The 15334-nt window shown below is 40.6% G+C and overlaps 1 protein-coding gene across 1 annotated transcript in view; it reads right to left on the bottom strand.

Annotated features, from left to right (window-relative positions):
• Positions 1 to 4789: 4789 nt before the first annotated feature.
• MCU (mitochondrial calcium uniporter) overlaps positions 4790 to 15334 on the bottom strand; it is an 89047-nt gene continuing 78502 nt past the window's right edge. The window contains exons 3-8 of the mRNA XM_080621919.1: positions 13823 to 13993; positions 13303 to 13407; positions 9814 to 9974; positions 9138 to 9341; positions 6810 to 6926; positions 4790 to 4951 (exon numbers count right to left, since the gene is read on the bottom strand). Of these exons, the coding sequence (XP_080478045.1) occupies positions 4874 to 4951; positions 6810 to 6926; positions 9138 to 9341; positions 9814 to 9974; positions 13303 to 13407; positions 13823 to 13993 (836 nt within the window). The 3' untranslated portion in view covers positions 4790 to 4873. The remainder of the gene's footprint in view (positions 4952 to 6809; positions 6927 to 9137; positions 9342 to 9813; positions 9975 to 13302; positions 13408 to 13822; positions 13994 to 15334) is intronic.

Below are 15334 nucleotides of genomic sequence, written 5' to 3' on the forward strand. Positions count from 1 at the left end.
TATTTCCTAGAAGTAGTTATCAGTATGGGTTAAAAGGTACAAAGAGAGAAGACAATATTAAAGTAGGGGGCTAGGATTTTATTTTAATACCCAAGAGACAAGATCTTCTAAACCTGCTGCTGTCTAAACCTGGATACTTAACGCAAGAAAGGATGATAATTTTGCAGGTGGCAATCACAGTTCTTGCTTTTCCCAAAGATTTGGAGGGCTTTACCATCTTTACACAAGGAACTCAAATTCTCCAAAACATTGGCTAGGCTGGAAAGCCTCATACAGTTTGTAATGGACTAATGAATAAAGATGCTTTGTATCAGATGTTTGCTGAAGCAGGCCTAGTCTTTGTCAGAGCTACCTCTCAAGACATACCAACATTTGCTGAAAGTGAGTTGTGTGAAGAACAGTTCTTAAAGCAGGAGTAACTCCTGCAGCCTGTCTGGAAGGAGCAGGCGGAAATGCTAATCAGCGCTTCCTGTCGCTGAGAAAGGAGAAACCAACACACACAACAGGATCCCTTGTCTGCAATTGATTTTAGGATGTATGTTCACAATAAGCCTTGACAGGCTGCTGAGATGGATTGCACGTAAGTCAAGGACTCAGAGATAGGCACTGTTGCTGTAAACAGCTAGTCCCATAACTTGGTGCCAATGGGAAGGGCTCTGGAGATCAGGGAGCAAACATGAATTTGGTGAAGTATGAGCAAACTCAACAGAAGAAGTAAAGCACCAGGACCATGGTAAATTCAGACAAGTACGTAACTCCTAGTGAAGTGTAGCAGTTATTTTCTTTCCCTTAGTGGAGCTCTGTGATGCAGAACTTGGTGTTTTGAGACTGTTTTTCCACAGGTCCTGCAGAACCCAGCGTATCATCCAGGATCCTCAATTTCTAGATGAAGGAATTAGGGCATAGACAGTATGCCCACAATTTCACAACTACTCAGGGCAGAAACAGCAGTAGAACCCATCTTCTTTTACAAGTTCACAGAGTCACAATGACACAGCATAACACCAGCTTCTCCCGTACTTCAGGACTTAGATACACTGCAAGTTTAATTTCCATTCCTGTATTTTATTTTTCACCCCTTTAACGTCTGTATAGAAGTAGAACTGCTGTTTTGGGTTTGGTTTTTTTTTTTTGTTTAAGAAAATATTTATAATCTCTTGGGATAGATAGAAAAATACTTCAAAATCATCTTTCTATGTGAGAAGAAAGTCATACAATGTGGCACAGAGGGAAGCAGCTTGCATTTACAACTGCACACAAAAAAACCCATAAGAGATCAAAGAAATTGATCTGGCTCAAAAAGACAGGGCAATTCTGCCAGCTTCACTTGACTGACATAGTGCCAAGGTCTGACAGCAAATCGTGCAAACCTTCTTGGAGCCAACATGGAAATATAAGAACTTGCAACAAGGTGATCACCATCACTGTCAGGTAGGAAGGACTACAGCAGGAAAAGGATTTCTTGCTTGCTCTTCAGGAAAAAGAAGCCATGAACACTTCTCCTGGAGAGCTTGCAAGATAAAGCCTCACAGGCACGGCAAAAGGGAACCTAATGCATTTCTCCAGACAATTTTGAACTTGACATTTATATGAACTCTGTCACAGAAAAAGAGGAAAGGGAGGTTAGCAAAAAGACCAAAAAAATTGGTAGAAAAAGCAGCACCTGAACACTGCAATGTACATTGCTGTTTATCCTTCATATGTCTTATGAACACAGCGTTACATTAAGATTCAAGCAGCACTGCCTGCTCTTAAAGTGCTGCTGGTGTGTATCAGGAGAGCAAACAAGCATCACCCTTCCCTTCAATGTTTGCATTGAAGGGCAACAAAAGCAGAGAAGCACTGAGATTTAAGATTGAGATTTATGGCATGTTGCCCATCCCTATCAGAGGCCATATGCCCTGGTGGTGCAAAGAGTGAGACAGCAATCTTCCAGGGGTACAGACTAACGAGACCCACTGGACAGCCCATATTTCAGGGTACAATTGCAGACTCTTACTTTACTCCTTTTCTCAAATAGTCTCTAGACCAACATTAAAACACGTGCAGGAACAATTTTGTCACAGCATTTTCTTTTCAAAATAGGGATTGTGGTGCTAGATGTCAAAGTCTTCACTTCTGGATGCCAAAACAGATGAGTTCTTATGCAACTGATCCAAGCAGTTTGTCTAGGGAGGACAGCAGCTCATCTGTACACAGCATCAGGTTAAGGACTGCTTGGAGGAAGAGCGTTTGTCAGCATTGCTGAATTCAACAGTGATTAAAGGTAGGTCACAACAACTAGCAGCTTCCAGCCCCTTCCCTCCAACTTTAAAAAGCAAAAAAAGAGTTGGCTGTTTGAAAAACCAATTTTTAAAAAAATAAAATAATGGATTTTATTTTTTGCTAAACAGTCCATGGACATGATAGAAACCTGGCACCAAATATATCATTCTATCATCCCATCAAGTTAGGAGAAAGTACAGTCTGCCGATTCCCAAAGTTAATGAACCACCGATACGTCACTATGACAAATCCGATTACAGCCATTCAAGGGTCCAGAAAGAAAGTAACAGAAGCTTAAAACGCCAGTTTTCCTGTGAAATAGCACTTGAATGCAATAAGGAAACACATTGACACGACTTGGTACCTTTTAGATTGCTGGGCATTACATACCCATATACATTCTTATCCTGCAACCTGCCAAACATCTCCAGGTTTTGTCAGCCTTCACATGGAGCTACTATACATGGCAAACAAAGGCAGATCTTTGTTGGACCCAGTATCTCTACCTCACCACCTCAACTGTTCCTGAGATCCCTGTGTTACGCAGCTAGGCATGGCAGCAAGATCTCCATCCGAGCTTCTTCATGAAAGCTATTATCTGCATCACCACCGCCTCAGTCATGTAAGGCCAAGAAGAAACAACCTAAACAAAAAGAGATGGAGGAAACTCAGGAGACAGCTGCCACACATAGAACATTCTCAGCTGGGGAAAATAACATTATTCAAGAGCACTGATTCAAAAATTGAATAGTTATTTATTGTTCCAGAAGTACATTGCTCTTTTATACATATTTCATAAATGATACAGGATTTTACACATGTTCAGGTTTTGTTTGTTTTGTTGTTTCTTTTTTTTTGTAAAGAAGGACTTTTCTCCATGCTCCCTCCCTCATCCCAAACACACACCAAGGATTCAGCTACAGGATTCTGTTCATTTTTTTTCCCTTTAAAACTCATCACACAAACAGGATAAAACAGATTAAAAAATAATCACACAATGTAAATTGAAAGACAGAGGGAAAAGGGGAAGGGAAAAAAAAAAAAATAGAAACATGCACCCATTCGGTCCAACATGCCATTGAGAAGAGGCAGCAATCCCAGCTGTGTTTCCACATCTGCAAGGCACCTGGAGACTAGTTAATACCTATTTGTTTTCTTCTTTCCTATTTTTTTTTTTAAACATAGTTCTCCAAAAAACCAGAAGCCTCTTTCCATGACATAGTGAGGAGTAGTAGTGAAACATCAAAAAAGCAGCCAGCCATTGTGTATACCAAGCTTAGCGCCCTTCTCCCACCTTCATCCTGTATCCACGGTATTTATCAGCAGGATGCTAAAACAGACTGACCTGCTTTGAATGGAGAGATGTTTTATCTACTTAGAAATCAGCCAGCCTTGGCTAGAAGAGAGGGCAATGGGCCAACTTTCCTTCCTCTACTTCTTTTAGCTAAGAACAAGAGATGTCATTAGCCACTCCTAAGAAATTCTGGCCTGTGAACACAAAGTTCATTTAAAGCTACTTAGGGGAAAGTGCTAGAGAGCTGAAGTCATTCTGTGTCTTGCACTGTAAGAGCCCCAGGCTTTCAAAAAGACTCTGGGTACAGAAAATGCTTTGTCCATATATGAGACCTTTTATCCCACTACACAAACAGTCAAATATCAAGTTTAATTATTCCAGGTTCAAAAACTGTCCATTTAAAAGCAGGAGTCATGATTATGCAACAGTTTCATAATCCTTTAAGCCTTCATAATTTCATAGTCCAGGTGGCTATCAGATCTGGGATAGGAAGAGGGGAATCTCCCTCCCTTTAAGACTGAATATAAAAAACCTCTCATGCAATGCTGCCACTGATTTCTAAGAGCTCAAGGGCATTGGGACACAAAGTTTAAATAGTTATTATGGAATAATCCAAAATATCAATTATCAAATAGTCCAGAAGAAAACCTCATTCCTTCTCTCACTTGGCTACAACCAATCTGTGCTACAAATAAGCAGAGGAAGAAGTCAGTGGAGCACATGGGGTAGGCTGGGAAAGTGAAAGCTCACGGTTTTCCAGTAGAAAGCAGTCTTGTAGTAACTTTATAAAAAGAGACCAGGTCTGATCAGAAGTGCGCGTGTTAATGGTGGTGGGAGTGCAAGTTCTGATCACCAGCCATAGCTCCAGGTAGCTTGGGTTCTTTTTTTTTTTTTCCTCCTTATTTTGTTTTGAGAGAGAGAAAGAGATCTGAATCAGGTAAAGGAAAATTTAAAAAAGCTAAGCAGGCTGCTGGTGTCTTATCAAGTGGCAGACCCTGCAAAGCTGGAAGAAGACACCCCTACACCCCAGCATTACATTCTTCTCATGAACCCCCCCCCCATTCTGTATTTGTACACAATTGCCATTCAAACAGATTTTAAATGGGACTATTTGCCAAGCCCTTTTCAGAACTAACATTCCACCATGTCCCATCTTCAGATTTAAGAGATTCCCCCCATACAGTCCTTTGTCTTGATTAAAGGTAAAAACCCTCCACCCCCACACCACCTCCCAGCTTCCACCTGCAATACGTTAATTAAAAAGGCGAGCTATGAACAGGTTTTTGTTGCCAGGGTTCAGAGCTTCTTTGTTGATCAGTCCTTTTCATCAATTTGCTGGATGGGCAGGTGAACCTGCAGTGGGTCTCGAAGCCTCTTAAGGTCCAATTCTGCCTAAAAGTAAAAGACAAATTATAAAGAACAAGCCCCCAATACACCTTCACCAGTCCAGTTCCCCTTTACAGAATGGAAAGCTTTCCTGTATTTCCTTGTTTTTCTTGCCCAGGAGGGAAGCGTTCAAGAAGTAAAACAAAGTCACAGGCTCATATTTAGGAAAACTGTTCTCAGCATTTAAAGACATTTACTTTGTGCTTCTTTAAACTTGTCTACATGCAGCCACTTAAAAGGAATATGGTAGGGAATATTTGATCCCCATTAGCCCACTGGAACCTTTTTTTTTTTTTTTAAATAAAAATTTTATCTAAAAATCAAATTTTTAAAATGTTTAAGATAATTTTTTAATTTTTTTTAATAAAATATTAAAAACACTGTCCTGGTTTAGCAGTAGCAGTCATTTTTTCTCCTTCTTAGTAGCTGGTGCAGCACTGTGGTTTTGACTTTTGGCCTGGGAATAATACTGATAAAGCCGATGTTTTCAGTTGCTGGTCAGAATGTTTACCCTGACCAAGGACTTTGTGAGTCTCATGCTCTGCCAGGGAGGAGGGGAAGCTGGGAGGAAGCAGGAACAGGACACCTGACCCAAACTAGCCAAAGAGGTATTCCATACCACAGCACATCATGCCCAGGAGGTAGAACTGAGAGTGCCCGGAAGGGCTGGAACTGCTGGATGGGGGCAAGGTATTGGTATCGGTCGGCAGGTGGTGAGGTGTTGTATTCTCTTCTTCCCTTGTTATTTCCCTTATCATTATTATTATTGGTGGTAGCAGTAGTGATTTGTGTTATACCTTAGTTACTGAACTGTTCTTATCTCAATCCATGGGAGTTGCATTCTTTCGATTCTCCTCCCCGTCCCTCCAGGAGCAGAGGGAAGAAAGGTGGGGGGGGAAGTAGACTGTGTGGTTCTAATTTACGGCTTGGGCTTAAACCACGACAAACACTAAACCCAAACCAACCCAACCCACCAAAACCCTCCAACCTAACTAGATTAAGGGGAATGGCTGATTCCACAAGAAAAGCTCCAAAAAAACCACAGCCACCCAAGGGTATCCATATTCAACACAGCACGAGAAATGAGAAAACTCAGAGGTCTCTCTGGGTTTTCTCATTAAACCAAGAGAGCCTTGCCCTGACCTCCCTCTCCTCCTGGCACAGCTCCTTCTCCAAAGCAGGGGGAGAACACATCTTGTCCTGGATATCCTGTCATTTCCAGAGCCTCGGAATGATATGGGGCGGTGAAAAAAAATATGGTAGCCCTGCTTTTTCCACTCATGTAATCTTTCTGCAGAAAGACTCTCAAACATGAGGAAAGATCTCTACCCAACTCCTTTGTTGAACAGATCCCACAATGTGGACTGTTTGCCAAGAGTGTCTGTCTCCAGATTATGAGAAATCTGTCCCCATTGCCTCTAACAATACAGTTGAATTTTTTGAACATTATTTTCCAGGACTGCAACCAGTGCACTGAAGTGCTCCATGTCAGGAAGACATGAACTGAATGGATGCAAGTTTTCATTCCTCACTAAATCCATCTGGTGTGTAGGAGCTGAGAAGAAAGGAAATCTTCAATTAGGCTCCTCTGAGGCATGAAATGCCTGAAGCAACTCAAAATTTGCCAGCAATTTCTAAAAGGCCCTTACAGATAGAGGCAACTGTTTCATGCTCATTTACACATCCAGCAGGTCTATTCATGGGCATATCAAAGGCAATTCAGTGATTGCACTGGTGCTGTAGCAAGAAAATATGCTGAAAACTTAAGATATATCCATTCTTGTTTGAGGTACACCTATTAATAGCAGTTAAGAACTAGCAAACAGCAATTCCTTTGTCTTACTTCTGGAAAAATTCTTGTTACCTGAGCAATTGCATCCTTGAGTTGATTGTATTTCTCCAAATCAAATCGTGTCTTTTTGGCTCCTTTATGGAAAAATAATAAGTACTGTCTGTCTCTGGCTTCTGGATAAACATATTCCTAAAAAGAAGAAAGGAGAGAAGATACAAATAAAGCCACAACAGGATGCAACAGGATAACATTAGTACAGTATCTATCAGGTGTGCTTTGGGAGGATGACTGGTTTCTGTCAGTGAAGGCACATGACCAGAGAGCATTGTCTAAGCTCACCCAGTGTGGTGGAGGTGACCCCAGCAAGTAACTAAGCTCCCATTCAGTCACTCACTTCTCCACAGCCAGATGGGGAAAGAGAATTGAAAGGGCAAAAACCAAGAAAAACTTAAGAGTTAACGTAAAGACAATTCACTTCTTATAAAGAAGAAAAAAACCCCAAACAAATAAACAAAAAGCCCAAACTAAAACAAATAACCCCACACAGACGACAGTGATGCAAACACAATCACTTCCTCTCTCTCACCAGCAGACCAATGCCCAGCCAGTCTCCAAGCAACAGCTACTTTGAAGAACTCCGTCCATCCCCACGCTCCCTCCCACCCCTCTTTCCCAGTTTATTGCTGAACATGATGTTATAGGGCATGGGATGTCCCACCTGTATATCCTTGCAATGCCTTGCCCACCCCTAGCCTATTCCTGGGGGTGAAGTGGTGGTGGAGAGGGTAGAACAACAAACAGAGAAGGGTTTTGATGCTGTGCAAGCATGGTTCAGCAACAGCAAAACCACGGGTGTGTTATCAGGACTGTTCTGATCACAAATCCAAAACACAGCACCATACCAGCTGTTATGAAGAGAACACTAACTCCATCCCAGCCAGACCCAGTACAGTCAGGCGTTTGCTTCTCTGCTAGTATATCACATGCCAGCAGCGAGTTACCATCACCTTCCTGCTGTCCTAAAGGTGTGAATCCTCCCATGCAGAAAGAACAAAAACTAACACATTTGAGGGTTCCAATACTGACAAGTTTGTAGGGAGAAAGGGAGGAAAAAAAAAAAAAAAAAAAAAAGCAGCTATAAATACCAGCAGAAAGCCTTTGTGAGATGGCCTTTACTTTCTTTTTCTTAAGGTCATAAACATGCAATAGCTAATAAAAGCAACAATAGTTGCTCATGAGTTCATCTTTCAAGCAAGCTATGCAACTGAGAACAAAAACCCAATACCACAGCTTTTGCCAAGGATACTCTGATGCAAAAAGTCACAGCTTTTTAAAGTGTTCAGATAACTTGGAGCAGCAGAGCTGTTCACACCAAATCCCACATAAGCCCTACAAAGCACAGGTCTGCTGCTGAAGTTAATTCTCCCTTACACAGCCTCTGTATTGGGTACACATTCTATGATCAAGGCTGTCAGGTGGACAAAAGCTGCATTCAGAGTCATGCCATTCATGAAACACTGAGAACTTAAGGTCTGGCAGAAGATGTACTAATTGATTACAGATGACAATCAAATCCGGGTTCAAATATGGCAGAAGTTCCAACTGAACTCTGACAAGTGCAGCAGTGCTTACAGAAGCCCACATGTTCTCAGCCCCTGAAAACAATGCAGCTGACAGAACCCTGCAGCATTTGTTCTGATGGTCTTGTGACAGTAGAGACTCTTTGAGCTCTCCATCCCTTATCATTTTGAACAGGTTATGAAGTTTAAATGTTGAGTGGTGAGACAAACCATGTACTAGAAGATCCACAGTCTGTTACAACTATAAAAGGATGCAGAGAAGGATCCTTCACCTGGTTCTGAAGCCAGATACATGAAATACCTACACAAAGGCATTTCCAACAAGATACCTGAACTTTAGTCTCTTTAAAAAGGCCAAGGACTCATGTGAAAAAGGTGGACTTCCTTAAAGCTCAGAAGGTACCTCATACACACATAGCTCATTTGGGCTGATAAATCACAGCACTTTACTTGGACCAGAAGCTTCACTTGACTGGAAGACTCCAGTGCAATTCAACATGTGAGGTTGCATGTGTGTGCCTGCAGAAACCATTGTGTGTCAGAAGATGAACCTGTTATAGCTAAAGCAGTCAACCAGCAAACATACATAAGCACTTAAGCCAAGAGAGCCAGAAAACAGCAATGACGACCACCAGGAAACCACACAATCATACACCACCATCCTGGACTGCACAAATTAAATCAAGTAGCATCTAGGCTCAAACAGGATAAGGAAGGGGCAAAGCTACTTTTAAAAGGCACAATTTTGCAGTTTTTCTAGGGAGTAGAGCTCAAACAAAGTCTTCTACTGAAGTGTCAATGTCAGCACAGCAAGTCCTACCTGGCGAGTCATTACGAAATAAGCATACATTGCCATGGCACTACCATAGGTGATGAAATAGGTGACTGGTTCCATAATGTCCCATGAATACTCCCACCAGGTGAGGCGTGCCAGAATCCCAAACTGAGTGGCCATGTAGGCCAGGCCTCCCCACAACACCAAGGTTGTCCGCTTCTCCGCTTTCCTGCTAAGCTCCATCTTTACCTGCAGAAGACAGAAGCACACACCTTGCATTCTCAAAAATGATTATGTTAATATCATTCAGAGATAATGTAAAAACAACACCTTATATTAGGTGGTTTGAAACATATTATTTCAATCTAGATTATGCAGATAAATCTAGACTTTTCCTTTAGTATCTTGCCATCATTTATATTTTCCTCTGAACATGCTCTGGATGCCTCACAAAGGTGTTCATTTCTCTATGTTCAGAGATGTTCTGTTGTATTAGCCTCAGTCTTTATTTAACACCAAGTTCATTTCCATTTATATAAATCAAGGAAAAAAGATACTTCCACAGAAAACAGAAGCAGACATGGTTTGGTATACACTTGGTGAATTTTCTGCATCAGTGATCTTGGAACTATTTGAAACATACCAGGGACAGAATTAAAATCTTGAAATAAATTGAGGTTGCGTTTGGAGGATGAGTAAAATACAATGAGAAACTTCTCACTTTTTCTAGCGGTGCTATTTGCTCCTTCAATTCCTCTAGTCTCCCTATGAGCTCCTTCTCTTTGTTCAGCTGATGCTCCTCAATGCATAAGGCAGTATACAACTGCTGAACCAATGTCTTGACGTCATTCAGCGTCGTTGCATTTTCATGGCTTAAGAGCTCTAGGAAAAAAAAGAGACTGCTTTATATGCACAGAACTTCTCACATACTCTTGAGAAACTGCTATTAGTCTGCACAGGAAACATATGAAGCTATCTTTTCAACAAAGAAGCCTTAGGAAGACCCCCAGCACTCTAAGACATACCATTTCTTTAGAAGAAGAATATGCTTTATTATTAGATCATCTTAAAACTTGATAAGAACAAGAGATAATATTAAGCTTCTCAGATACCAACAGCTACTTCTAATTCCGTATTTATATACAAGACTTAAAGACATGTGAACAACTAAACTAGTACGATCCATCACACCAGCTGTCAAGAAACAGCCAGAACTCAGACTACAGATCATCAGCAACCACATTTACTGATGAGGGCAACCCAACATCTTGGGTTAGTGGCCCAGAACATATAGCCTTATGATAATTATGTTGCACACCAATGCCAGGAAGCTTCCCAACACTCTGTGGGCAGCCCCCTCCTGTGCTGCCTACAGGGCAATTAAATTCTTCCTCATCATATTTAAACAGTAACAGCAACAGAGTCACTAACTGAAACTGCCTTTATCCCCTCATTTCAATGCAAAAAAAGATTCCTAAAGGAAATAAATTTGTAAGAGAGTTGTGACTAGTGCTATTGTATTACACACTCCATATGGAAAAAAAAAAACAACCCAACTTTCACATTAAAGCAAAAGTACTTACACTAGTCAAATAAATAAATAAAAATTCTGTAGCCTCTTCAACCTTATGCCTTAGATTATGTTCTCAAAATATTATTTTACCAAGACATAAAAAGCTATGAAGAGCTTAAGCTTTAACTCTAGCAGCTCAAGGGAAAGAAGTGACTCAGTTGCCTGTGCCAAGGCACACATAGCACACCATACCCCTCTCCCAGCTAAAGAGGACTCCTGTTCCCCTATGAAGAAAAACCCCACGTTTCTACTGAAGTGACCATCAAAAAGTATTTAGTATTTAGCATTATAGTGCTCCTCATTTCTATTTCAAAATACAAAGGGTGATTTTATATAAATGGAAAAGCAATAGCTGAAAAGTTTAACAGAACTAATCTCAGAGCCTATTTATGGGCACATTCATTTTAGTACAAACTAAGTATAGAAATCTCCTTGGCAAATGAATCGGAGGTGGCAATTTCATGTAACCTAGGTGATCCCATAGCTCACCTACCAGCACACAATGGGTATATCATGCAAGCAAGCTAACCAAAAATCATACCAACTCACTGACACAGATTTTGCTCTCTCAAACAGCAGGGAAGTGGGATGTATGAATTGCCTTACCTCAGGACACCAATTTCTCCGGTGCAGAAATAGACACCATGTTCGCATTTTCATTTAGTTGTATTAAAAATTAGACTAGACCAGTAAGGCTTGATATCACCACCCGCTTCCAGGGGCTAACAGTTAAAAGAGACACTTTGTTAAAATCCTCACTCCACTTCTCTAGCCTATAATGCCTGCTAAGCTGTGAAAACAGCACACTGATGACAGAGCAGTGAGGTGACAGCAGAGGGTAACTTGTTTGTGTGTGTGATATCTAGTGATTTAAATATCCAGTCTTAACAGAGTTTTCTGTTCAGAGGCTTTTAAGAAGTCTGGAAAAAAAACCTCTCTCTAGTGGAAGTCAGTGTAACCCAAAGATAAAGGAGAAACGGCATCTCATCCAATGCTGCGCTCCCAATTCCAGGTTTTCCCACATATGCACATAAAAGGCTGCATACAGTTTCCCAAGTCAAATTTCTTTTTACTTGGTATTTTCATATTGTGTATAATAAAATGCTAGAATCTATTTTTATTATTTTCCTTGCAAAAAGGTCCTTGGAAACTTAACTATATCTGCAGAGGAAGATGATATGTATCAGCAGATATTTCTGGAGGTCACTCACTCAAGGTAGTCTCAGACTCAAAAGATATGGTCAGTCTCCTGATATTTGATAGATTACCTTGCTTTAACAAGTTGCCTTATTCACACTTGTCAAGACGACAAATGTAATATAAACAGTTCCCTCATGGCTTTTGCTTTAGGAGTTATTTTATTTGTAATCCACTGCTTCAAGAGAGGAAAGCCCAAACACTGAGGAAAACCACCAGATAAACGGAGGAAGGTATTTCCCACACCATCTCACCTTGACTGGACATGCAAGTCAAGTTATAAATCCTTCCTAATTTTGTCTGCTGTCTACAGGGCTAAACAGGGTTTTTAGAAAAAATACTGCTTGCAAACTTCACATTATTGCTTGCAACAACAACAGAACAATAAGGTAGACAAAGATCTAGTAATATCTGTGAGCCAAGCAACAAGATGAACAACATTTCCAAAACCAGTTCTTTTGTTTAAGTCCTCGGAGGCAAGTATAGCCATGCAAGAACCTGGTGCTTTATGAAGCCTATAAATTTGCCTATGGGAAAGGATAGACAGCAGATGAAAACACCAAGTTTATGCCTCTGACAGTAACTCTGGATCATCTCAAAAGCTTCTTGCCAGTTCTCATATCTTGAAAATTACACAAGTTTCCAAAGCTCATTTTTTAAAAGGATTTTCTTATTAATTCAAAAGAGGTTTGTTTCCTTTCCTATTTGATTCTTAGTAGAATCATAGAATAGTTAGGGTTGGAAAGGACCTTAAGATCACCTAGTTCCAACCCCCTTGCCATGGGCAGGGACACCTCACACTAAATCATGCCACCCAAGGCTCTGTCCAACCTGGCCTTGAACACTGCCAGGGACAAAACATTCACAACTTCCCTGGGCAACCCATTCCAGTGCCTCACCACCCTTACAGTAAAAAACTTCTTAGTAATGTAACCTTGTAAGAGCATGGTCTCATTCATTTCACTGTTTCTAAGATAACAAGGTTTCGAGGTTTATTGTCAAGATTCAAAGTACCACACTTAACAGGAAACAATGGTTAAATGTCAGATGAGGGAAAAAATTATTCTTCCAAATCACATAACATAAGTTTCAATCTAATTCCTATTTTGTATTATACTCCTTCAGAATGAATTAAATTACATTACTTTTCAGTAACTAGAGAACATTCAGAAAAATTTAGAAATTAAAAGAAATTATATTTTTCATTTATTCCTCTAACAGGTACTGTTTTTGAACAGAATGAATATTTACTTTTCATTACTGACTATTCCGATTACTTGTGTATCACTAAATTAGACTCCAAGGGCAGGATTAGAAACTGCAAGGTTCCCTTTAGAAATAAAACTTCATGTTGTTGAACAAGTTAATAAAGCATGCTGCAGTTGAACAGGGAACTGAATACTGAAATTTCTAATGTTCACCAGAACCAGGCTGGTTTACCTCTCTTTGGCGGTCTAACATGGTATGTGACATCATTAATGATCAGTTTGAAATCATCCAGCAGAAGCAAATCTATGCCTGTGGAGGAGGCGACACGTGTGCCATCTGTAAAGCAAGCACAGATGACTCATTAAGCAATAGAAACACAGTACCTAAACAAGATGTGGCCAAGTTGTAATGCCATCCCAAATCCAGCTGTTGGACTTCTTCACTTTCCCCACAAACAATACTCTTCAAGACAGATATATATACTGGGAACCTTACATGGCAAATACTAACTGAGCTATGCATGCAGCTGTTTTTCTACACATATGGTATTTGGGGTCATCTTACAAAAAGCAGTTCCCTTCATCCTGCACACTTTGAGTAATGTATCCTCTCCAGAGATGGCATTTCTACCTTCTACTTTCTCAGGAATGCCGAAGAACTCACATCATAGCAAACTTCTACTTAAAAAGCAAAAGGCTGGATGAAAATAGCTGGCAAGCAAATAAATCAATTAGTTTGTAAACAACAGTACCTGCTGAGTAGATTGCAACCCGATCAATTCCTCGGTCCTCTGCTTGCAGCTGTTGTAAGAACACGCCAACAGAGTCCGAGATAGGTTTTAGCGTGAATTGGCAACGTTCACGCCGGGATGGAAGATTCACAGAAATCACAGGTAACCCATTTTGGTAAACCACCATCACTTCTACAGAGAAGACAAAAATAAAAGTTTATCACTAAAAATTAGCATGTCTTCTTGTAACAGTTATGTGTTTGTCTCACAGAGAAAGAGGCAAACATAGTTATGAGCTGAACATAAACCAGACTAAATTTATTAGTTATTTTTTATCAAGAGATGTGTCTATCAAAGAAAAACTTAGGGATTGTCCTAAGTTTAGCAGTAGCAGTCATTTTTTTCTCCTTCTTAGTAGCTGGTGCAGCACTGTGTTTTTGACTTTCAGCCTGGGAACAGAGCTGATAACACTGATGTTTGGTCTGACCAAGGACTTTGTGAGTCTCATGCTCTGCCAGGGAGGAGGGGAAGCTGGGAGGAAGCAGGAACAGGACACCTGACCCAAACTAGCCAAAGAGGTATTCCATACCACAGCACATCATGCCAAGGATGTAACTGAGAGTTTCCTGGAAGGGCTAGCACACTGCTGGGTGGGGGCGAGGTATTGGTTGGCGGGTGGTGAGGTGTTGTATTCTCTCCCCTTGTTATTTCCCTTATCATTATTATTATTGGTGGCAGCAGTAGTGATTTGTGTTACACCTTAGTTACTGGACTGTTCTTATCTCAACCCATGGGAGTTGCATTCTTTCGATTCTCCTCCCCGTCCCTCCAGAAGCGGGGGGAAGAAAAGGGGGCGGAGGGCAGGGAAGTAGACTGCATGGTTCTAAATTTACGGCCTGGGCTTAAACCACGACAGGGATGTCAGAGGCTTTCGCTCGAATTAACTTAATATTTTCCAAGCTTTCTGTGCTGTGTGGAAAAGTAAGAGATACTTGCTTTAAGCACAATCATGTTTATACTAAAGGCAACCTGATATCTAAAAGCTATAACACAGCAGCACACTATGTTTTGGTTAGTTTTTGACAATCAGTGTATTTTGGACTGTGGAAGACAAAACATTGTGCGATTTATCAGGATTGATAGCCCAGAACACGAAGGCAGACTGTATATGTTAGGAAACATCAAGGAAGGACCTACTTCAAATCTTTTTATTCTTGTTTAGTTCTGGTTTCCTGCCCTTTGTCCTGAGACAACAAATATTTAAGAGAGCAGCCAGGAATATGAAGGTTCTAAGAACAGCACTCTGAGTTTAAGCTTCAAGGTCATTTCATCTAAAATTCATGGAATCAATACACTCTGTACTTCAGAAGACAGACATTGCTTCTTAGGTGTAGATAAAGCAACATTTTCCATTTCTTTAGTGCTGTCAGGAGCTTTTTCAAGAGCATTCTTCAGGATTTCAGTGCACCTTTCTACAACTTATGGTAGTGACCTGTATGGACTATAAGCTAGTTCTTATTTTGACAGAAAAGC

This window comes from Psittacula echo (assembly GCF_963264785.1).
Source record: "Psittacula echo genome assembly, chromosome: 6".
NCBI lineage: Eukaryota > Metazoa > Chordata > Aves > Psittaciformes > Psittacidae > Psittacula > Psittacula echo.